Source organism: Schistocerca piceifrons, chromosome X (assembly GCF_021461385.2).
Source record: "Schistocerca piceifrons isolate TAMUIC-IGC-003096 chromosome X, iqSchPice1.1, whole genome shotgun sequence".
Taxonomy (NCBI): domain Eukaryota; kingdom Metazoa; phylum Arthropoda; class Insecta; order Orthoptera; family Acrididae; genus Schistocerca; species Schistocerca piceifrons.
The window spans coordinates 713,252,076-713,277,925 of NC_060149.1; the positions used below are offsets into that span (position 1 = coordinate 713,252,076).

A 25,850-nucleotide genomic window follows, 5' to 3' on the forward strand; every position below is an offset into this window, starting at 1 on the left:
AGTTCATTGTTACGATTGGTGGATATTTTTCTTTTTGCATAGCTCCATCCAATATTTTGTACTGTTGTTTTCATATTATGGAGAGACCTTTGAGAATTCGATAACAATACTTCTTAATGATAATTACGAAGTGTGGCTCTATGGCATTAAAATTAAGTCTCCCCCTGTAGATTCTAAGATCTAGGTTTTAATTCACAGTTAGTGTAGATCTTTGTTTTCTTGCACTTAATGTGACCATCTTTTCTGAAAATTATCAGTGCGTGTGAAAAAGTTAAGTGGTTCAATGTTTCGGATTTGGGATGAAAATGTAAGTCCTCCAATAAATGACTGTATGAGCTGGTTTGCAAGGTGTATCAAAACATGGCCAAACAAATTCTATTGTGACAACAACTTCTAAAACACTGTTGAGTTCAAATCAACCTTCAGTGTGAGAACATCCTCACCTACAGATAGAAAGGCACCACAACTCATGTTGAGTAAATAAATAAATATAAGGTAAAAAAGTATATAATGCTTCAATTATGAAATTTATTCGTTTCTAAAACCTCGGTTAGTTTTGTTCACATGAAACACAAATGATTACTAAATCCTGATGTCATTAAGTATCATGTGGTTAAAATGATTGACAACAGACCATATGCATCTCTAAACACATAAAATTATTTTAGAAATATACCAGAAAGAAAAACAACCAATGGTTGTCAGCTTTTACAGTGACTGCACTATATATTCAGAAAAGAAAACCGCACAAATAGCTTCTAATTTACAGAATGTGGACATTAGTGGATTCGAATGTCGAAATGACATGAAAATATGCCTCTGAAACTCTTAGAGATAAGAGAATAAACCGTTTATTCGGATAAGTATTTGCTGTCACACTGAACATACCTCACTCCAGCAGACTACATGTACAATTGGGAAACTCAGTAACAAATAAATGTTGCTAGTCGTAACACTTTTCTGTTGTTTTCCGTTAACATCACTAAAAAAGAGCGCTCCTTTATTCTGTGTGTTCTTGTCTCCACAAGTGCTATCAGGTTTTCCTACAGGTAAGTGGGATGATATCTCTTCCTTTCAAACTGAAATACAGATGCTTTAACCTTGCACAGTGCATGAAATGGAGTTTTAACAGTGTCACTGAAGATGGTAGAAATGATAATGGTGATATGATATCAACAATAATAATGATACTCTTACAATAGTAGTAATATATAATTTTGTAACACAATTTATATACCCTACCAGAAGCAGTAAATCTTACCACTGGTAACAGCATATAGCAATGTTACAGTTACATAGTTTCTGGTGAACAAGTAGTGCATCCATCTGAGTAGCATCCATACTAACCAATAAAGGGCAACTGACAAAGATGGTGCTTAAAATATACTGCAGAAAATTCTCCTGACAGAACATTATGTGAATGAAAAGTTATTCCAGTATACTCAGTTGTTTGTACAGTACATCATTTTTCACAATGATATTTCAAACTATAGTATTGCAAGCAAATTACACCAGAAATGTTGTGTTTATATATTTATATATTGTCACAGAGCAATTTGCAGCCTTTTATGAGGCATTTTGTGAGGCAAAATAAATAGTTTTCCTTTTTTATGCATATATCGTGCTACACTCAATAAAAAGCACATATGCCTTAAAGAAACATGGGAAGTTATAGTCAGGAAAGAATCTACATATTGCACTTTAAAAGAATCTTCAAAACATTAAATAAAAAGGATAAAGTGGCAGAATTGAAGGTATCAACAATTACTTTTTGTGTTACCACATTACTTAAATGAAAAATGATATGTGTAACATCAAAAATACAATAAAATTTACAAGTATCCATATTTTACTGTTACCATTCACCACGAGGTAAATGGTTCACCTCCTTAAGTAACGGAAGATTCCTCTTCCTCTTTCCGGCTGTGGAGCCATCAACATTGGAACTTGGTTCTTGTGTGTAATTTTAATCTGTAAAAAATAAAGAGCTCACTTCCATAGTGTGTTTCAAGACTATAAAAATACAAATTATAACAGTTAGCTGCTGATATTTGTATTAATGTTTCCAAGAATTTATATGTTGTCTGATAATTTTCATAAGTAAATGTTAATGGCTGAATCCTTAATTTAATTTTGCATCCAGGTATAATCTTTTTCTTGATAAATTTTATAATTAACTGAAAAATGGTGATTGTAGCATTTCTTTTCTCTAAATTCTGTTGGAGATATAGCTGAGTATTCTTTGGGGCAACGTTTGCTCTTTGGCGCTCAAGTACAGTATACAAAAGCCATACTTAGTTCACGATAAATTCAACCGTAATGGAAACAAGCGCAAGCCGAGCACTTCCAGCGAACGGTCGTCGTGCGCTTAAATCCATTCCTCGTGCGGCGTCTCTGGAAATACGATGTAGTTGTTTACTAGCTATTATGTTGTTAGTTTTGCGTCAACGTCATTTCTCTTTCCCGCTAGCTGTGTTCACGTGGTCCTGCGCCGTTCATAAAAGTATGAGTTGCTCTGTGTGCTGCACTGAAACACAGTCGGGGAAAACCGTTTAAAAGCAGGGAAAAGTAGTTTCTGCCTAGTGTTTTCGAGAGGGTTTTAGAAAAAGTCCTTAGCTGCCAATACGGTAGATTTCAGAAACAATATGTGAGTCTAGAGGAACTTCTGTGTCGAGTATATTAGGCGCATGGAAAGAAAAACCTAACACAAATGAACTGTCTAGTCCAGGCAAGACGAGAGTATCATCAGCATCTCTCCGACACTCTCCCACAGGTCAAACAAACTCGGTATCATTCATGTTGCCCTTTTCTCTACTATTTATTAAATTTCGTGCGTGTTTCCCTGTTTAAGTGACTTAATCTCGCATTTTTGAAAGTGTATATTCATTCAGTCCGTAGTGCAATAGTTGCTCACTGAACAGCCAGCTACGTAGCTCATTAACGTATCAGCTTTCATCAGTGACACATCAGGATGATAGGAAGTAGTATATCTAGGACTCTTTGCTTTTCATAGTTCACTTCTTCAGTTAGTCTCGCAAGGATGGCTATGATGTGTGCATGCTATGTACGGACGCAGGCCCGTCGCATGGGACACCTCAGGTGTCACTTGTTTTACCTACGGGATCTGCTTCCGAGCCATCCCCTAGTGCACCTGACGCGATTGATCTGCTCTCATCCGACGCGGTGGATCCGCCCTCACAGTAGAGTTAGCGACGGTTGGTCACGTGTTCGCGTCGCTCGAGGCGGAGGGCTAGAGACTGGTGTCCTGGCCTCGTCCATTCGCCATGTGAGGGGACAGGTGGGAGCTCCTTCAGCAGGGTCCGAGCAGGAACACGGGAGGAGGGGTTCACTACTTATTGGGAGCTCCAAATTTAGGCGCGTTATGGAGCCCCTTAGGCAAATAGCGTTCAGGGCTCGAAAGAAAGCCAGTGTGCCCTCGGTATGTCTGCCGGAGGGCCTCATCCGAGATCTGGAGGCGGCCTTGCCTGTGGCTATCGAGCGTGCAGGGTGCAGTCGTCTGCATGTTGTGGCTGACTTCGGCACCAATGACGCCTGTCGCATAGGTTCTAAGGCGATCCTCAGTTCGTACAGGCGGTGGTGAAGACTGCTTGCCTCCTGCGCGGGGTGCAAGCAGAGCTCATAATTTGCAGCATCGTTCCCAGAGTTGATCGATGTCCTTTGGTTTGGATCCGAGTGGAGGGTCTCAATCAAAGGCTTCGTCGACTCTGTGATCGTCTTGGCTGCAGATTTCTAGACCTCCGTTATCGTGCGGGGATTTGTAGGGTTCCCCTTGATAGGTCTAGCGTGCACTACACAAAAGAAGTAGTTACTCGGATAGCAGAGTACTTGTGGAGTGCACATGAAGGTTTTTTAGGCTAGGCAGTAGTATGAGATGCTCTGATGAACACACGCCAGTCGATATGCAGCAAGGGAAGTCAAACAGCGTTCAGAGTAAAGAAACCTCGACTGTCACAATTTTATCAGTAAACTTTCGACTTTTTCGTAATAAAGTTCCCGAATTTACTGCGCTCCAGGAAAGTTCTCGAGCTCAAATTATTCTTGGGACAGAAAGCTGGCTGAAACCGAAGTGGAAAACTTTGAGATATTTAGTGAATTGTGGAGCTTAGATCGGCAAGACAGATTAAAGGCTATAGAAGGGGGAGTGTGCATTGCAGTTGACAAAAATATTGTCTGTATTGAGGTCGAAGTTGAGTGTGACAGCGAAGTCATCTTTTCAGGTAAAACAGGTGTATCTGAAACCAAGTTAATTGTTGGATGTTTTCGGCGGCCACCCGATTCTGCTGAGACAGTTCTAGAATCATTCTAAGAAAGTCTACCATCAATGGCTCGTAAATACAGAGGTCATGCAATACTGGTTGGAGGCGACTTAACCTGCCCAGTATAGACTGGAATATCTATGGATTCATTACGGGGGGACAGACAAACAGTAACGCGAAATACTGAAGATTGTCTTGAGCAACTAGCTCTGCAGTCCACACACCATGGAAATATAACTTGTAGGTACAAATAGGTCGGACCTTATCAACAATGTTAGTATAGAAACGGGAATTAGCTATCATGATATTATACCAGCTATGATTACGAAAGTTAATAAATCAGTCGAGAATGCTAGAGAGTGTATCTGCTAGATAGAACAGATAAGCAGTTAATAACATCTCACTTAAACAGTGAATTGGCAACGGTTAGTTCCAGTAAGATGGACGTAGAGGAATTGTGGGCAAAGTTTAAGCAGACTGTAAATCGTGGTCTGGAGAGTTATGTGCCTAGTAAATGGATAAAGGATGGAAAAGATCCACCATGGTTTAATAACGAAATTTGGAGGATTCTGAGGAATCAGACGCTGTTGGACTCTCGGTTCAAAAGGGAATGCATAAATGACGACAACTGAAGGTTAGTAGAGATTCGTGCGTCTATCAAAAGATCTATGCGCCAGGTGTACAACTGCTACCACCGTCACATCTTAGCAGGAGATTGGCAGAGAACTTGAGAAAATTCTCGTCGTCTTTAAAATCGCTATGTGGGTCTAAGGCTTCCATTCTATCCCGTATTGACCAGTCCAGTGTGTCAGTTGAAGACAGCAAAACGAAAACTGAAGTTTTAAATTTCACGTTCAAGAAATCGTTCACATATGAGAATACACATACATACCGCCATTTGAGCATCGGACAGACTCCCGTATGGAAGACTTAGTAATAAACATCCCCTTACCTAGCTCGAATTTATCGTGAATCTCTGGCCCAGCACAAAGTCCCAAGAGACTGGAGAAAAGCGCAGCTGACTCCAGTATATAAGAAAGGTAAAAGAATTGACTCTCAAAATGACAGGCCAATATCCTTAACTTCTGTTTGCTCCAGAATCCTTGAAAATATTCTCAGTTCGAATGTAACAAACTTCCTTGAGACTCAGAAGTTTATGCGCACGAATCAACATGGTTTTAGAAAGCATCGCTCGTGCGAAACTCAACTTGATCTTTTCTCACATGATATACTGAGAACTATGGATGAAGGGCAACAGGTAGATGCTACATTGCTAGATTTCCGGAAAGCATTTGACACGGTGCCCATTGCAGGCTGTTAACGAAGGTACGAGCGTTTGGAATAAGTTCACAGATGTTAGAGGCTCGAAGACTTCTTAAATAATAGAACCCAGTATGCTGTTCTCGACAGCGAGTGTTCATCAGAGACAAGGGTATCATCAGGAGTGCAACTTCGAAGTGTGATACGACAGCCGTTGTTCTCTATATACGCAAATGCTTAGCTGACAGGGTGGGCAGAAATCTGCGGTTGTTTGCTGATGGTGTCGTGGTGTACAGTAAGATGTCGAAGTTGAATGGGTGTAGGAAGATGCAAGATGACTTAGACAAAATATCCAGTTGGATGGTGAATGGCAGCTAGCCCTAAATGTGAAAAAATGTAAGTTAATGCGGATAAGTAGGAAGATCAAATCTGTAATATTCGGATACATTATTACTAGTTTTCTGCTTTACATAGTCAAGACGTTTAAATATCTGGGAATAACGCTACAAAGCGACATGAACTAGAACGAGCATATGATAACTGTGTAGGGAAGGCGACTGTTCGATTTATTATTAGGAGTATTTTAGGATAGAGCGGTTCACCTGTAAAGGAGATCTCATATAGGATGCTGATGCGACTTATTCTTGAGTACTGCTCGAGCGTTCGGGGCCCGTATCAAGTCGGACTGAAGGAAGACATCGAAGCATTTCAGAGGCGGACTACTACAGTTGTTAGCGGTAGGCTCGAACAACATGTAAGTGTTAAGGAGATACTTCGCGAACTCAAATGGGATTCCATGGAGGGAAGGTGACGTTCTTTTCGAAAAACACCATTGAGAAAATTTAGAGAACTGGCATTTCAAGCTGACTGACGAACAATTGTACTGCCGCCAAGGACCACGAAGATATACAGACAGTCGTTTTTCCCTCGCTCTATCTGCGAGTGGAAGGGAAATGATAAGCAGTGGTGCGGGGTACTCTCCGCCACCCACCATACGGTGGCTTGCGGTGTATCTATGTAGATGTAGATCCCCAGTTAGTCCTGTCTGGTACAGGTCCCGCAGACTTGATCAATATTGTAGGATGGGTCGCATGAGCGATTTGTAATCAATCTCCCATGTGCAATAATTGATTTTCCTAGTATTCTACCGATAAAGCGAAATCTGCCATCTGCTTTCTCTTCGACTGAGCCTATTTGATTTCCAATGGTATAGAAAATGTTACACCCAGATATTTTTATGAGATGAAGGATTCCAACTGTGACTCGTTGATTCTGTAGTCAATACCGTTTTTTCCATTTCTGAGGTGCAAATTTTGCATTTTTGAATTTAAAGCAAGTTTCCTGTTTTTGCACCACTCATATTGAATATTTGCGCAACCTTTTTTTGATAGGAGTTCATTTTAGATAACTACATCACCTGCAAATAGTCTGAGATTACTTTTAATATTGCCTGCAGGGTTATTAATATACAACATGTACAGCAAGGATCGCAACAGACTTCCTTGGAGCACACTTGAAGGTACTTCTATATCTGTCGATGACTATCGATCCAAGATACATGCCGCACCTTCCCTATCAAAACCTCAGCAATCGAATCCCATATTTCGGTTGATAGCCCATACGATCGTACTTTTGGTACGCATAAATGTGATACTGACAAGGGAACATTTCCAAATGTAAATTGACGATCGTGATAAGACTTGGTGGTATAATGCAATACGTATTTTTTTATTTGCGACCAGTTTCACTTTTTATGGGTGAAACACATTGCGGAAGGTGAATTGGCGTATTAGGTTCAGAGGGAATAGCTTAGAAATAATGATATACAGAAATGTTTTTCATATAAAAGTCGAAATATAATTAACGTTCTTGAAAATCGTATAATCAACTTCTGCAATAATTTGAAGTTTTGCAAAATACGCCACCATCATTAATTAATTCTGACATATGAAAACTTTTATTACAAAATAAACTAAAGAAGATTTCAAACCAAATACATTCATTTGAGAAAAAAAGGCGTTTTTCAAATACAATTTTTGGAAAATAAACTGTACTCAATGTGCTGTTAAAGTATTTTCAACGTACCTAAATAAAATATCTAAACATTCATTATTATTATAATTATCTATTTTACGCTTTAGATTTTTATTTCACGGTTTACAATCATGTTTCTTTTTGTTTTTTAATTTTCCATTGTTAATTGAAAATAATAAGTAACTCCTTATTATGAGACAATATAATTAGAACAATGGTACTCTCTAAATACACTTTTTAAAAATGGTAGTTCAGAAATCACCTTCATTACAACTGGATGCATGTGGCCTGAAAGCTTCTTTAATTTATGTTCTAACAAATGTTTTCATTTTTCAAAATTAATTACTGATGGTAGCGTATTTTGGAAAATTTCAAATTATTACAGAAGTTCATTATACAGTTTTCAAGAACGTTAACTACATATCAACGTTTATATGAAAAATATTTTTATATATCAACGTTTCTAAGTTATTCACTCTGAAAATAATATGCCAAATTACCTTCTGGGGTGTGTTTTACCCCTTAAAATGAAATTGGGCACAAACAAAAGAAATCATGAAATTACTTTGTCCCCCTACACTTCCGCCAAATTTCATTAAGATCTTTATTCACATCTGATAATGTTCCTTTGCGAGTTCAGTGCTTTTTGGAAATCGAGAAATACCGCATCTACCTGAATGCCTTGATGCAAAGCTTTCAGAATATCACGTGAGAAAAATGCGAGTTGGATTTCACAAGATCAATGTTTTCGAAATCCATGCTGGTTGGCATGAAGAGGGTCACTGTGTTCGAGATACCCCATTACATATGAGCTCAGAATAATTTCTAAGATTGTACAACAGATGTGTTTCAAGGATAATGGAAGGTGATTTTGTAGATCACTTCTATTACCTTTCTTGTAGACAGGTGTGACTTGAGCTTTGTTCCAACAATAGGACGCACGGCGTTTTGTCCGAGCGATATATGGGAGATTGTGGTTGAAAGAGAGAATAATTAATCCGAAATTCAATATAGACTCTGACAGTGATTCTGGAGCTTTGTTCAGTTTTAACGATTTCAGCTGTTTCTCTAAACCATTGACAGTAATATCTACATCACTCATCTTTGCAGTGGGGCGGAATTTAAAACGGGGCAATACCCCTGGATTTTCATTTGTAAAGGAGTATTTGAAAACCGAATTCAGTGCTTCTGCTTTTGCTTCGCTACCCCCAATTTTAACCCCTCACTCGTACGTGAGTGTTTGGATAGTAACTTTGATACTACTAACAGACTTTACATATGACCAGAATTTCTTTGGGTTTTGTGACAAATCATACGACATTATGCTGCTCCGGTAGTCGTTGAAGGCAGCGCAAGGCGTTGCATTCTTCCCTATTTCTATCATCGTAAAACCTATTATGCAGCAGTCCGTCTTTCTTTAGAATTTTCTTTACAGTGACTGTATACTATGGCATGTTCCTTCCATCATGTTTCCCCAAGAAAACTTCCAGCATCTGACTGAACGTGTGCCTGCAAGAGTGGAAGCTGTAATCAAGCCTAAGGGTGGGCCAACATCATACTGAATTCCGGCATTACCGATGGAGGGCGCCACACACTTTTAAGTAATTTTCAGACAAGTGACCGGTTACTTTTGATCACATAGTATGTGAGACCACCGCCTATGTTCGACATCAACGTTCAACAGCCACACAGAGACGGCAGGTGGCAGCACTAGCAGTGGAGGGTACGTAAACCGTGTTGGGTGGTGGTGGTTAGTTTTTAACGTCCCATCGACAACGAGGTCATTAGAGACGGAGCGCAAGCTCGGATTAGGGAAGGATTGGGGAGCAAATCGGCCGTGCCCTTTCAAAGGAACCATCCCGGCATTTGCCCGAAACGATTTAGGGAAATCACGGAAAACCTAAATCAGGATGGCCGGAGACGGGATTGAACCGTCGTCCTCCCGAATGCGAGTCCAGTGTGCTAACCACTGCGCCACCTCGCTCGGTCATAAACCGTGTTGGGGGTACGCGGAAAACAGTGCAGCCGTTGTCGTAATGTGGAAATTGAGCGATTTATCTGGCGTCCGAAAGAACATGATCATTGGCTATCGGCAAGGGTGGAAGGATTTCTGAAACGACTGCGTTTGTGAATTGTTCACGTTTCGCATGTCAAAATGGCGCTTCCCAAAACTGGTGCGAAGACAACTGTGGTGCACCACAGACCATAGATGACAGGGTTGAATGACGACTGCGGAAATGTGTAAAGGCGAACAGACATGGAACCTTTGAGCAGTTGACCACTCTGATGAACGAAGGGGCTACCAACAGTGTCTCCTCAATGACTGTTCAGTGAATTTGCATGCCAGTAGCGTAACTGAACGTCCACTGAGAGGGCGGGAGGTGGCCTTTTCAGATGAATCACGTTTTATGCTCCATCGGACAGATGACCGTTGCCATGTACGGCGTGAGACGTCTGGAAGCTGATACCGTGCAACCAGAAGGAAGCGTTATGGTCCGGTATATGTTTTCTTGGCACCCCTTGGGTGGTCTCGTTCTTCTGGAACACACACTGGGTCAACATCAATACGCATCTTTTCTTGGGGACCATGCCCACCCCTACATAGAGTTGGTTTTTCCTCCGCACGGTGGTGTCTACCAACGGGACAATGCAACCTGTCACACAGCCCGCAGCGTAGGTGAATGGTTCTAAGAACACAAGCATGACTTTATCGTACTCTCCAGGCCACCAAACTCGCCGGATTTAAACCCAATCGAGAATCCGTGGGGCTGCCTCGATCGGCCTGTTCGTGCCATGGCTCCTCAATCGAGGAACCTAGTCCATGGCTAGACATCCCTATCGGTACCTTCCAGATCCTCATTGACTCTCTTTACTGTCTTCCTACACGTCTCGTGCTGCAAAACGTGGTTATTTAGTCTTTCGATAGTTATTCACATTGATGTAACTGGACAGTGTCCTAGTCAAAAATGAGTGGGACCATTTTTGTAAGAAATTCAATGTAGTTTAATTTTGTAACGGGAAACATTTCCGCTAGATGCTTCTCCCCCTTCCCTCCTCCTCCCCATCCGCAGGCTCATATCCCACCGCTCAGGAGATTTAGTATGATTCAGTATATTATTTATTACGCTCGCCCTACCACTGTACAAATATTCGCGTCTGCACGATTTTTTTTCCTGTAATTCTTCCTTCGTTGGCTGGACTAACGGATCTTTTGAGAAAATTGGACTGATACGTTAAACTGCAGTTTAATAGGAGTACCATAGTTTAAATTTATGTAGCGTGTTCAGTTAAGAAAATTAAGATAATAGTGAAATCGAAGTGGTGCGTCACTGGACTCGTATTCGTGTGAACGGTGGTTCAAATCCCTGTCCGGTAATTCAAATTTGGGTTTTTCGTTGACTCTCCTAAGCAAAAAGGCCCTGCTATAAATAGAAATGGCACCCCATACCACCATTCCTGGTTGTCGGACCGTACGGCGAGCGACAGTCATGTTGGTATTCCAGCGCTGTCCAGGGCGCCTCCAGACACATGCCAAGCCCAATAACTGCTTGCATAACGGCCAGAAGCCGACCAACGACTTTTTGACTTGCTCGATCTATGAAGATGTTTCTCTTGAATATATCATTCAATTCGTTTATCTGTCTGTACATGTACATCACATCTACCTATTTTCGTTCTATTCGGATAATTCCTTCGCAGAGCGCCATTTTGTTTGTCTTGGAGTGCATTTCACGAATATTCGGGAATGGTGACCCAAAACCACTAGGTGATTAATAGTCGATCAGCGTATTACCTTTACTTTGAGTACATTGTTCCTGAAAAGCTGACGTATTTCCTTAAAATTTATTACATCCACAATAAATTCCAATCAGGCCTTCTAAAACGCATGATAGTGCAACTGCATTACTCAAAGAGAGTCCAGACATGAAACATGCCATGGACAGGCATGGAGCAAACATTTTAACACTGGTTGATTTCAGGATAGTTTCTGCTGAATTTATCAAAATCTTATATAGCTATTATAGGTATAACAACTCTGCCACAAGGCGGTGGTTAGTACTCAACTTTACGGTCGGCCACCTCAGGAATTGCCAAGATGACAATACAACGGGCCGCATGGCGGCGGAAGTCAACGTTCGATGTGGGGTACGTAGGAGACACCATATCGGATTCTGAAGTTGATATTTTTCGTATCGTAGCTTGCGTGTTGTGGAGGTATGCCATTGCAATGCAACGGCACATTGAATATTTATCGAAACACGTCGTTCTTGGTACTATTTGTTATATTTAAACGTCACATAACGACATATTGGTGGTTAAAGCCTTCATGAGCTCGAAGTTGCAACACACAGGCAGTTTAATGGTAACAAGCATGGAGTTAAGAAATAAAGCAGCTAAGTGGCTGGCTGACGGCCTGCGATGACAAAATTTTTTTCCGCCTTGTCATTTATTTCCACATGCAAAGATTAGTCATAAATAAAAAATCTTAATATCTTGTATACTTTTCAGATACAAAAATTAGTTGTAAATGGTAAACAAAGATTAAATGTTTATGCTTCACGTAGAGTGCACATACAGGATAACCTCGTCCTCACTGTCAACCCCTGGACACGAATTGTGAATCCACTTGAGGCACACGCTACATCTGATCCAACCTTCTTGTGAGTAGTCGAGAATGGTGAAAGCATTCAGTGGTTTCTTCTAATTAACCACCATCATTGGCCGGATTCGGCTGCTTCAGTTTTGACGTGTTAACCAGCATAGAATCCGAAAACATCGATCATGTGAAACCCAACTGGCACTTTTCTCACATGACATAATGAAAGCTATGGATCAAGGTAGTCAGGTAGATGGAGTATTTCTCGATTTCCGAAAATCATTTGACTCAGTACCCCATCTACCCTTATTGTCAGAAGCACAATCGTATGGGCTATTAGTGAAATTTATGACTGGACTGTGAGCTTTTTGGTAGGAAGGACGAGGCATGTTATCTTGGTTGGAGAGTCGTTGTCAGATGTTGAAGTAACTTCGGGTCTGCCCCAGGGATGTGTGTTGGGAGCTTTGCTGTTCACGTTGATATTAATGACCTTGCGGACAATATTAATAGTAACCTCAGGCTTTTTGCGGGTGATGCAGTTATCCGTAATGAAGTAGTATCTGAAAAATCTGCATAACTATTGAGTCCGATATTGACAAGATTTCAAAGTGAGAAAAGATTGGCAACTCGCTTTAAAATCGTAAAATTGTGCACTTCGCAAAACGATAAAACGTTGTATCCGATGACTCTACTATCAGTGAGTCACTCTTGGAATCGGCCAACTCGTACAAAAACCTGGATATAACACTTCGTAGGCATATGAAATGGAATGATCACATAGGCTTAGTCGCGGGTAAAGCATGTGGGAGACTTCGGTTTATTGGTAGAATACGGAGGAAGTGCAGTCAGTTTACAAAGGAGATTGCTTACAAATTACTCGTGAGACCAGTTCTAAAATATGGCTCAAGTGTGTGGGACCCGTACCAAATAGGACTAACAGGGGATATTGAACGTATACAGAGAAGGGCAGCACGAATGGTTAAAGGTTTGTTTTATCTGTGGGTAAGTGCCACAGAGATACTGAAGAAACTGAACTGGCAGTGTCTTGAAGATAGACGTAAACTTCCCGAGAAAATCTACTAACAAAGTTTTCAGAATCGGCTTTAACTGATGACTCTGGTAGTATACTACAACACTCTACTTATCGTTCTCATTGGGATCGTGAGGATATGAGCAGAATAATTACAGCACGCAGAGAGGAATTCAAACAATCTTTCATCGTGAGCTACATACGTGAATGGAATGGGAAGAAATCCTAATAACTGACACAACTGGACGTACCCTCTGCCATGCAGTTCACAGTAATTTGCAGATTATAGATATGGATCTAGGTGTTTCTACATCTACATCTACATCTACATCTACATCCATACTCCGCAAGCCACCTGACGGTGTGTGGCGGAGGGTGCCTTGAGTACCTCTATCGGTTCTCCCTTCTATTCCAGTCTCGTATTGTTCGCGGAAAGAAGGACTGTCGGTATGCCTCTGTGTGGGCTCTAATCTCTCTGATTTTATTCTCTTGGTCTCTTCGCGAGATATACGTAGGAGGGAGCAATATACTGCTAAACTTCTCGGTGAAGGTATGTTCTCAAAACTTCAACAAAAGCCCGTACGCAGCTACTGAGCGTCTCTCCTGCAGTCTTCCACTGGAGTTTATCTATCATCTCCGTAACGCTTTCGCGATTACTAAATGATCCTGTAACGAAGCACGCTGCTCTCCGTTGGATTTTCCCTATCTGGTACGGATCCCACAGAGCTGAGCAGTATTCAAGCATTGGGCGAACAAGTGTACCGTAACGTACTTCCTTTGTTTTTGGATTGCATTTCCTTAGGATTCTTCCAATGAATCTCAGTCTGGCATCTGCTTTACTGACGATCAGCTTTATATGATCATTCCATTTTAAATCACTCCTAATGCGTACTCCCAGATAATTTATGGAATTAACTGCTTCCAGTTGCTGACCTGCTATATTGTAGCTAAATGATAAGGGATCTTTCTTTCTATGTATTCGCAGCACATGGCACTAGCCTACATTGAGATTCAATTGCCATTCCCTGTACCATGCGTCAATTCGCTGCAGATCCTCCTGCATTTCAGTACAATATTCCATTGTTACAACCTCTCGATATACCACAGCATCATCCGCAAAAAGCCTCAGTGAACCTCCGATGTCATCCACAAGGTCATTTATGTATATTGTGAATAGCAACGGTCCTACGACACTCCCCTGCGGCACGCCTGAAATCACTCTTACTTCGGAAGACTTCTCTCCATTGAGAACGACATGCTGCGTTCTGTTATCTAGGAACTCTTCAATCCAATCACACAATTGGTCTGATAGTCCATATACTCTTACTTTGTTCATTAAACGACTGTGAGGAACTGTATCGAACGCCTTGCGGAAGTCAAGAAACACGGCATCTACCTGGGAACTTGGTCGACTCTTCTTAGTTACTTTCGAGCCAATTGCAGATTTATGTTTTTCGTTTCGTTGAAAATTAAAGTGCACATACTCACTGAGGTCCAGTGCTCGTTGGAATTACCACATGGCATCGAAACTTGGCAGTTACGCTAATGCGTTGACGTGCATTCGAATTACGCTGGGAAAAAATTAGTTTCAGTTTTGAACACATGTGCAAATCCTGCGCTGTACAGCATCTCGTCGACATATCCGGTGCTCATACTGAACAAATTGCGTAATTGGCCGTTAATAATAAAATCACACTGTGGTTGGGTTGGGTTGTTTGGGGGGAAGAGGCCAAACAGCGAGGTCATCGGTCTCATTGGATTAGGGAAGGACGGGGAAGAAAGTCGGCCGTGCCCTTTGAAAGGAACCATGCGGCATTTGCCTGATGCGATTTAGGGAAATGACGGAAAACCTAAATCAGGATGGCCGGACAATCATACTATGAATTTCTTACTTGTTTGACCTTTTCTGCCCACATACCGTTCCCACTTATGGATTCAATGCCATACGTCTCTCTTGCATTCACAGCGCAGATTTGCACCAGACGGCCACAATTGGAATTAATTTATTTGCAGCGTAAGTAGGTTCTACATAAACGCATTGAAATATCTGCCATGTATCGCTGCCAAACGATACTTACAGCCCACACTGGAACTCTGCGAGTAGTTGCACTTACATTATAAACACCCAGTAGTTGGTGTGGCCTGCTACTCTGTGTAGGAAGTGTTAGTTTTTGTTATACGTACCGTGCAGGGCGGCTGCATCCACGGTTCTCCATCTACTTGCATGGGGAAGCGCTTGCGAGTGCGGATGATGACGGATGAGCACTGCGCCAGCCTGCGACCAGACGCTCGCAACCCCGTGCGCACCTGTCCCATGTGGAGGCAGTTCTCCAGCCCGATCACCTCAATCATCCGGTCGCCGATGTCTGCAACACACAGCGCGCACGTTATGCAGAGATGCACTAGGTCTATTCTGGGGGTTGGGGATCGGAGAACGGAAAGATGCTACTATTTGTTGCTGTTGTTGTTGTGGCCTTCAGTCCGAAGATTGAATTAATGCAGCTCTACACGGTACTGTATTCTGTGCCAACCTTTTTATTTCCTTTTGAACCAGCCTACTGTGTTCATCTCTTAGTCTCCCTCTACACTTCCCCCTTCCCCACCTCCCCCCCCCCCCCTCACTGACCACTCCCCTCTGATATCCGATACTAAATTGGTGATCCCATGATATCTCAGAATGAGTCCTAAGATCCGGTCTCTTCTTTTAGTCAAGTTATGCCACGAATTTCTCTTCTCCCCTATTCTGTACAGTACCTTCTCATTGGTTACATGCTCTCCTCATCTAATCTTCAGTGTTCTTCTGTAACACCCCCTTTGAAAAAACCTTCTATTCTCTTCTTGTCGAACTATTTATCGCCTACGTCTCACTTTCATACAAAGATACATTCTAGACAAATACATTCAGAAAAGACTTCCTAACACTTAAATCGATATTCAGTGTTAACAAATTTCTCTTCTTGACAAACAATTTTCTTGAAACTGTCAGTCTACATTTTATATACTCTCTGCTTTGACCCTCGTCAGTTATTCTACTGCCTAAATAGCAAAACACATCTACTATCCTTAGTATCTCGTTTCCTAATCTAATTCCCTCTTCATCTCCTGATTTAATTCAACTAAAGTCTACTTTCCTTGTTTTGCTTTTGTTGACGTTCATCTCATATCCTCTTTTCAAGATACTGTCCATTCGTTCGACTGCACCTCCAAGTCCTTAGCCGTCTCTGATAGAATTACAATTTTACTGGCAAACCTCAATATTTTTCTATTCTTCCCCTTGAACTTTAATTTCTTTCCCAAATTTTTCTTTGGTTTTCTTTACTCTTAGACCTATGTGCAAATTGAATAACATTCAAAATAGGCGACAACCCTGTCTCACCCCCTTCTCAATCATACGTAGTTTCCATTTCGTGCCCAACGACTGTTATAAATGCCGTCTGGTTTCTGAACAAATTGTAAATAACCTTTCGATCCCTGTATTTTACCCCTGCTACCTGCCAGGTATCTCACTCTAAAGCCGTTCACCTGGAGGGCCTCCGGTCAGGATATACCGTTCTCAGAAACTGGAGGAGATAAGTCTATCGGCCATTAAAATGACATCGGTTTTCGTAGTGTTGAGATACCCCACATATTCCCCGCGCCAATAACAATATCAGGTACGTTAAAGACATTTCTAAAACGAATTTATTTGAAAAGACAGTAAAAAATTATAAGCTTAGCAATACATTCCACACAGTGAAATGTTACTTAGATGCCACAGACTAGGGGTTTGGAAAAAAATGTAACAGACGTAAATAACAATAATAAAATATGTCATTTTACATCACAGTTTCACACTGAAAGGTTCATTTCTCTTTTATTGAAAATCTCCTGCAATGGATAACACCAGCATCTCAATTTACTCAAAGAAACTTAGTGAAAAAGAAAATTAAAAAGTACTTGCTAATCAAAGAGTCTAAACAGTGAAGGATAACTTAGATAGCGTAGAAAAGGGGTTTGGTAAAAATGTAATGTAAATAAATTATAACAAAAATAAAAATAACAATAATAGTAATAAGACATTTCTATCGTTTGACACTTCCCTTCGCACTATATTTTTTTATATTTCTTTTCTGAAAACTTTAATCTAAAGCGCTGCACTGAATAACACTAAAATTTTAGGTTACTAAAATGAAGTTATTTAAAATGCCAGTTAAACGTACCTGTTAAGCAATACATTCGACACGGTGAAGGATTACGTAGATAAGACAGACTAGAGGATTGTTAAAAAATGAAACACAGGTAAATGGCATTAGAATAAAATATCTCTGTCGTTTCACACCTCTCTTTCTCGCTACAGTGCTTCTCTTCCCCTTGAAATATTATTCCAAAGCTCTGCAGTGGATGAGGCTAACATGTTAAATTTATCCGTATCTCACTATCTCACTCATCACGCTGACTCAGAGTTTCAGGCAAGAAAACAGGAAGTTGCGGTGTACAAAATGTGAAGCAAACATTCTCATGTGTAAGTAGTTTGTTTAGTGTGTGCGGTGACAGGGACTGAGAAGTGAAAAACCAGTGAAGCACTATTTTTTTCGTTATGAAATAACATCTTTGTGAAACAGTATTGTACACTAGCGATAAACCGAATGAGATTGCGCTGTTTCAAACAGACTGGCTCTGTATTTGTGGGGATAGAGCGTCCACGCTCAACCCAGACATTCTGGTTTAGGTTTTTCGTTGTTTCCATAAATTACTTCATGCAAATTTCTTGCTTGTTCCTATTGTAAGGCCACTGTCGTCTACATGTCCATCTTTGTCAAACGAGACCTCTAGTTCTGTATATGTCTCTAAATATGAGTTACGCTTTTTATTTGTTCATCAACAGTAATACCATGACACGACCATTATCCTTGTAAAAGTGACTGCTTCTATTGGCTGACGCTTTGTTTGCACAAAAACCCGAAATAATGAAAATGACACAAAAAGTCCTACGAATGGCATATGGAAATTGAAATTTAGGATTAGTGGATATTAGGGCACCACCATTGTACATTTCATGAAAAATTTGTTGTCTTAACGGAATAGCGCTACAGAAACCCGTAGACTCTATTTAATCAAACAAACAGCACTGCACGCCAAAGAAGCACCGGATAATGTACGAGCTATCGACTATCACCTGTAACACTTCTGGACCTTCTTTACAGAACACAGCTATTTCCATACCACCATAATCCGGAACGTAACAGTTATGAAATTGTATAGTGAAATTCTACTACCGATCCCGTACAAAATTCAAAATTCACGCAAAAACAGGAACTGAAAGCAAATCTCTCTTAACAAACACAATATTTTAATCAGTTAGAATGGTCGCTCGATGTAGTACAGAGTGCTGTATAGAAATGTATGTGTTGTCTGTTCTTTCGGACATGTCTGACACCACACATATAATTATCGCGAGAACGGCCTTCGATCTCTTCAGTGCAAATTCACCAAGGTCGAACTCTTGAGGGACTTGGCGAAATGTCGCGAGTAATGAGGATACTGGGCAAGGGGCACTATATCAGTAGTGTGTGGATAGGTTGAGACTTTGAGTCTGACGGGAGGCATGCTGCGGCAGTCAGTGCAGTAGCCATGACCACTGTGTCCAGATGGCGTATTGGTCGGTGAATCTGCCTGGTAAGCAGGAAACCTGGGTTCGAATTCCGGTCTGGTACGAATTTTAAACTTTCCCCATTGTTTTAAATGAATGCCCATTGGCATCTAATGATTTTAATTCTTTTGTGCTATACAGAATGATAACCAAAAATAATAAATTCTTCGAAGTAGGGCTTAGTTTTTCACTCATGTTCCTGCTATGGAAGATTCAAGACACAATACAGCACAGATTGTTAAGTTGTGTAGTACCGATGATATAGAAATGAACGAAGGAAAACCTGGCTGTTATAATGAGGAGACCGTCTAGCACTATAACCACGAAGAAGTACTGGTTCCATACAAGACACTGCACGTGAAAATGAAAAAGAACACGTACTACTGGTTACTCAACAACTGTACGTACTGTGTGATATCGAGGTGAAACGATACAAACTTGAAGGATTTTTGGTACTACATAACTTCGGAACATAGCTAACGGCCTTGCCGCAGTGGTAACACCGGTTCGTCAGATCACCGAAGTTAAGCGCTGTCGGGCTGGGCCAGCACTTGGATGGGTGACCACACGATCTGTCCAGCGCTGTTGGCAAGCGGGGTGCACTCAGCCCTTGTGAGGCAAATTGACGAGCTACTTGACTGAGCAGTAGCGACTCCGGTCACGAAAACTGACAACGGCCGGGAGAGTGGTGTGCTGACCACACGCCCCTCCATTTCCGCATCCAGTGACGCCTATAGACTGAGGATGTCACGGCGGTCGGTCAGTGCCGTTAGGGTCTTTCAAGGCCTGTTCGAAGGGAGTTTAGTTTTTGTTTTTTTACTTTGGAGCATAACAAAATACAGAACCATTAGGAAAAATTTCGCAAGATTCTTCAGAGGAATTATGCAATATTAAATTATCGAACTCAAGAACAAATTCACCACAAAAAGAAAAAGTACAGTTACAGCCGAAACGTGGCGACAGCAACAACTTACAGGTGCTACAAAGGAAAAGTGTTTATAGACTCCCTTCCTAAAGAATATAATGAAGGTGTGTATCAAGTAGAAGATGTACCGTCAATGTATCGATACTGAACGGTGTCAATGTGTTACAATGTTCAAAATTATTTAGAAAGCGATTTTATTTGCTGTTATTTTAATTTAACTGTGTGAAATTTTATATTCATGAAATGAAAATTGTAAATAAAACCGTGTATGCTGCTCGACTAGCAACCTTTGGGCTGTTGGGTTCGATACAAGACGTGTTCCATGTTAATTTTTCGATTTTTGTCAGCGTCGAAGGCTGCATTCGACAATAAATTCGGGAGCTAATTCGAAGTACACATGAACAATCGCTCAATTTCTAAATGCAAGGATGCAATTAAAACCCACTCACGTATTCACTGGATTTTAAAGTTGACCTGCCTTTTCTGACACTGATATGGATCAAAATTAAAAGATGAAAAACCAATACTTCAGAAATCCAATGAAATAAATTTCCCCATAAATTTATTGAAGACTAAATGTTAGTTTGGTACCATATCTTCATGCGATTCACATGGTGCAAAAGCAATGTACGTTACCAATGTGACGACTAACACCAACAAATACATTTATATGCACTATAGCTTATTAACAACTGTATGTTTTCTCTTCGTCATCCACAGTATTTTCTAATGAGCAGAATAAAGGAGTTTATCGTCCAAATGCCGCGCTATTTCGGCAAGCTCACTTGTTGCCACCTTCAGGTGGTCCTAATGATGAACTGTTTTAAAATACTTTTACCAGTTTGTGCTCCTGAGACGAGAAGTCATTTTGTGACTTTAGTTCTTATTGTATATGTAAGTACTTAGGATGTCACCATTACTCATTTAATGAAAAAAATTTGTATTATCAGAATAACCCATTCATAATTTATTTCAGTTTTGTTTTTACAATACATTCTTAGTTCTAATTGTGGGCAAAAGTAATAGATCAATAAAATTAGTAAAATTAATAAATGAAAAAAGGAATATAACGGCATAAAACAATTGTGGAGTTTGAAAGATGAGGTTGTTAACGTTAGTGAGCATGATGTTATTAGCAGCTGTGGGATTTTTAAGGTTTCAGTGATTATATTAATTGCTATAAGTTTCGTTTGCATTTTTTGTTTATTGTAGTCTTACTGACTAACCTTTATAGTTACTACATAGGTGTATCATATTTCCATACAAATAAATCGAAATAAAAATTCAATTCCAGAAGTTTCTTTGTTAATGTGCTACATGTTTACTAACGCTATAAGCTACATGCTATGGGTCACATGTGTGTAGTGTTACGTTGAGAGTGCTGGTTGTGACGTGGTGGAACTTCGCTGTAGTGGGGTGGTTTTGGGCATGCTAGGATGGGCTGTATTGTAGCCAGATCTCCACCGCCCCTCCTCTTCTCTCTCGCACGCACCTCTCTCCCTCTCCCACACCCCTAAGCCGCTTATGGAAAATGGTGGCACATTAAAAAATCGGAGATTAGTCATTGTTCTGTTGGTTGGGATACTACAAAGTCTGCATGGTAGCCAGATTTTTTGCAAGACACATTAGGAATGCACCCTATGTCCAGGTTGATTTATTACCTTGCTGTCACCCAGTCCCCAGCCCTCTGGCTGACAGCAGAATTAACTGTAGCCCGAGAGGAGTTCTTGTGTGTTTAACGACCCGCACTTGCTGTAAGCGTGTCTGAGTCAATTGATAGCCAAGATCCTATCTAACCAGTATTTTAGGCATCCCTACCACTTTCCCCAAGGTCAAATTATCACAGGCCAATCCAAGATGGTGGCCCCTATGACATCACAATCCAAAATGGCAGATCCAAGACAGTGCAACAGGCTAAATTGTCTTTCACAGTTTATGGCACAGCGAAAGGATTCGCCCATCTACAGGCCAGTTCTCACAGTGACAAAGGATATCTTCCCGCTCCTCCACGCCCCTGAACGAATCCCCATCCCCTTACGCTCTGAGACCACTGGGGTGAAGGTCTCTTCCACATCAGTAACGGCTAGCTTACATGATTAAAAAAAAGTGTAGCGTAACTGGGCTACACCACCTGACAGTGGAGCCAGAAGTTTCAGGGACCAAGCGACGGCTTAAATTTCGTTTATCTCTAATTTCGACGCACTTAATATTTAAATAATTGTGAAAATGTAGAGAGTGCTGTAACACACTTGGTCTATATTAGAGGAAGATGTAGACGTTTATAATTACACTGTGTAAGTCCGTAATTGCTTATTTTTAAACAAATTACAGTGCATTGAAAGCAATCACACTTTTGATTTGTAACAGTTACACTGTGGAGTTGTTGGACTGATTTATTAAACAAATTATACTGATAGACCTTATGTTTTAAGGCATTGGGCTGTTATGTTTATCCGTTACACTGCCCCCCCCCCCCCCATACATGTGTGTAGCAGTGTGTCAGAGTCATATCTATTTAAACGAACACTCTACAAGTGGTGTCTCGGTCGCGCAAGACATTGCTACCCCTGCACGGGGCAGCGCACGCTCAGAGGTCAACCGGCCACCGCAGTTCACTGGGCTCTACAAGTTCAGCTGCAGGTCTGGATTGCGAGTGAAAGAATCCCGATGACACTCGCACGAGGTCTGTCTGCCCCCTCCCCCCCTCTCCCTTCCCCACGTAGCCTTGGCGGCAAGCTGCGATTTCCATCCCAACCCACACCCTCGTGCCAGGGGTGCGTTTTTTACTTTCACACGCGAATTACCCCTGCAGCACACAGACACAGAATATTACATACGTTTATCGTTCGATAAATGCATGTAAAAATCCAATTTTCCTGTTCGTCATTAAAACTGGGGCTCAGTTCATGTTCTATGTATTTTTAGATCATGCACTGATATGTGCAGGATGCGGTAAACATGCTGGAAAGTTTCGACAGCATACTAATGTCTGTGAACCATTGTATCACCGGCCTGAGGCAACGTCTGTCTCAGACACTGTATGCAGGGACTGACCACCGACAGTCTTGCTGCGTTGTTCCAGAAGTCGCCTTCGCTTGTTACAATGTCCTCTCACATAAAGAATATGGGTACTATGTTTAATAGCACAGCTGCACATTCATGTTTAATTTTCGTAACAAATTTAGACGTACCAAATACGTGGAATGTATTAAACAACTGGACACAGATTTCATCTATTTCGCTAAAAGTAACAGTCATTTGTGCATTGTATAATAACTTTCCAGTTTGTTTGTTACGTTAGTAATAATTATACATTATGTTTTAAAGAACTTATATGATGCAGTAAATCTGTTAAAGAGACTACGTACACCACACTTTTCAGTCGTCTTCTGGACTACTGCTGTGTTGTATGGCGCTCTTATCACATAGTATTGATGGTTCCTCAGAGAAGGACACGCGCAATTTGCATCCTCATGCTTACCCGATCGGCACTGCTGCTCCCTCTGTGTAAAAACATTTTGGAATATTTTGGAATGAGCATTGTAACAGAATATAACGGGACAAAATCGGCTGATGTAACCGTAGTTACGAGTCGATACTATTTAGAACAGATAACAGTGGAAGCTACGTAAGGCTTTTTTCAAGCAATGGTACGGTCTATGCCTATATGAAGATTGCAACGCTAAAACACTATCGAAATGCAGGACAACCACCACCGTTTAAACAAATAGAGCGACAGCGAAAGAATTGTACTGACGCTAGCACGGACGTAATCCACACTTCTTCCCATTATGTTCCTAATACAATATAATAAACACACATAATTTTGAGTTAAAGGGACGTTTCTCGGTTGTTACCGTCTACAACAGACAGCACTGGAAGTTCCATGACGCTTCTACCAGACGATGCTATCGTTGATACGAAGCTTGCAAGATAAATATGTTTAGCCTAGCATGTGGAATGCTATAATGTGTGGATTACTTTGACATCGGTTTAAGATGAACTTAGACGAGGTTTTCTCAGATTTTTTAGACGTGGGAATATATTGTTTACTTTGGTACAAAGATCAAACTATTCCCATCGACAAGTGCACTTTAAGCTGTAAATTAAATCATCGGTAGCGCTATTTGTGTTTTGTAATGTAATACAAAAAATCTTTACGTGCTTTGATTATCTGTACTGCCAGTATGCGAATCATGTGAATTTTTTTACTGCTATAGAACAATTAAGCTGCGACAGTAGCACAACGTGTACTTAGTACTATAGATATTATGTGTTTTGATAAGTAAATTTGAAAACTTAATAAACCACGGAATAATGTAGATAGGGAGGTAAAAATTGACACACATGCTTGGAATGACATGGAGTTTTATTAGAACAAAAAAAAAACAGAGTTCACAAAATGTCCGACAGATGGCGCTGGACAGCAGAACTGCTACCGTGACGGGTGAGAGGTACGCCGATATGTTACAGAATTGCATCATCCCCAGCCTGGCTGATAAACACCTGCTGGAACGTACGATGTTTATGCAGGATGGCGCTCCACCCCATATTGCAGGACGCGTGAAAGATCTCTTGCGCGCATCGTTTAGTGATGATCGTGTGCTCAGCCGCCTCTTTCGTCATGCTTGGCCTCCCAGGTCCCCAGACCTCAGTCCGTGCGATTATTGGCTTTGGGGTTACCTTGAGTCGCAAGTATATCGTGATCTACCGACATCTCTAGGGATGCTGAAAGACAACATCCGACGCCAATGCCTCACCATAACTCCGGACATGCTTTACAGTGCTGTTCACAACATTATTCCTCGACTACAGCTGTTGTTGAGGAATGATGGTGGGCATATTGAGCATTTCCTGTAAAGAAGAGCCGGCCGCGGTGGTCTACTGGTTCTCGGCACTCAGTCCGGAGTCGCACGACTGCTACAGTCGCAGGTTCGAATCCTGCCTCGGGCATGGATGTGTGTGATGTCCTTAGGTTAGTTAGGTTTAAGTAGTTCTAAGTTCTATGGGACTGATGACCACAGATGTTAAGTCCCATAGTGCTCAGAGCCATTTTTTTTGTAAAGAACATCATCTTTGCTTTGTCTTACTTTGTTATGCCAATTATTGCTATTCTGATCAGATGAAGCGCCAGCTGCCGGACATTTTTTGAACTTTTGTAATTTTTTTTGTTCTAATAAAACCCCATGTCATTCCAAGCATGTGTGTGAATTTGTACCCCTCTATCTACATTATTCCTAGATTTATTCAGTTTTCAAATTTATACTGACTTTTTGATCACCCGGTACATTTTATAATGAGCACAGGATCGTATTGTGTCATTCATGATCAGAGATTTATCCTGCGTTTTTAGACAAAAAACATGACTTGGGAAGCAGTTGAGGACTCTGATGGCGAAGCTGATTAACACGGTGTGAAGATCAAGATACAGGTCAATACCACCTTATACCATTGTCAGTGTAAGCTAGCGCTGTGTCTCTAATGATATCGATATAAGCGGTATGTTAAACTCCACTCGTCCTTCTTATAAGCAGAAAGTGCTCAAGTATTACGGCTTGCTTTGCATTTTTACGCGATTCCACATATAAACTGTAACGAACAAGTAGCTTATCTACCCAAATTGCTTACAAGTATGCCACAGAAACGACATAGTTCACATGTTCTTTAGTCAGAGAACACGCACGTGGCTCCACTTTATAAATTCATTAAGATGACCACCGAATCAAAGTGTTAAAGCTTCCGCAAATGGCTGGTAGGTGCAGAATGTTATGCTTTTATAGTCTCGGTGGACGCAACACAGCAACTGTTCTGTAGCTTTCGCCAAATGGAAAGGATGTGGACAAAAATGGTTTATGGAGACCTCTTATGTCTCCGGAATTTTACCACTATTATAGATGTGAGAGCAAATGTCATATACATTTGCAGAATGGAATCTTGAGTGGATAATCTTTATATAAGGTTGAAAAAATCTTATGGTGTGGTCTGAAACACTCAAATTTCAGTTTCTTTTTCTGTGTGCAGCGTGCATAATGCGTTTTAGACGTTCTAAACCAATCCTACTTGAAACATTTTAAGTTTTTAGCAGAGGAATATTTAAC

At 40.9% G+C, this 25,850-nt stretch overlaps 1 protein-coding gene across 2 annotated transcripts in view; it reads right to left on the minus strand.

Annotated features, from left to right (window-relative positions):
- Positions 1–1,650: 1,650 nt before the first annotated feature.
- Positions 1,651–25,850, minus strand: part of LOC124721987 (diacylglycerol kinase 1-like) — a 326,009-nt gene continuing 301,809 nt past the window's right edge. For both annotated transcript variants that reach the window (XM_047247159.1, XM_047247158.1), the window contains 2 exons: positions 15,383–15,564; positions 1,651–1,971 (listed from right to left, as the gene is read on the minus strand). In XM_047247159.1, the coding sequence (XP_047103115.1) occupies positions 1,882–1,971; positions 15,383–15,564 (272 nt within the window). In that variant the 3' untranslated portion in view covers positions 1,651–1,881. The remainder of the gene's footprint in view (positions 1,972–15,382; positions 15,565–25,850) is intronic.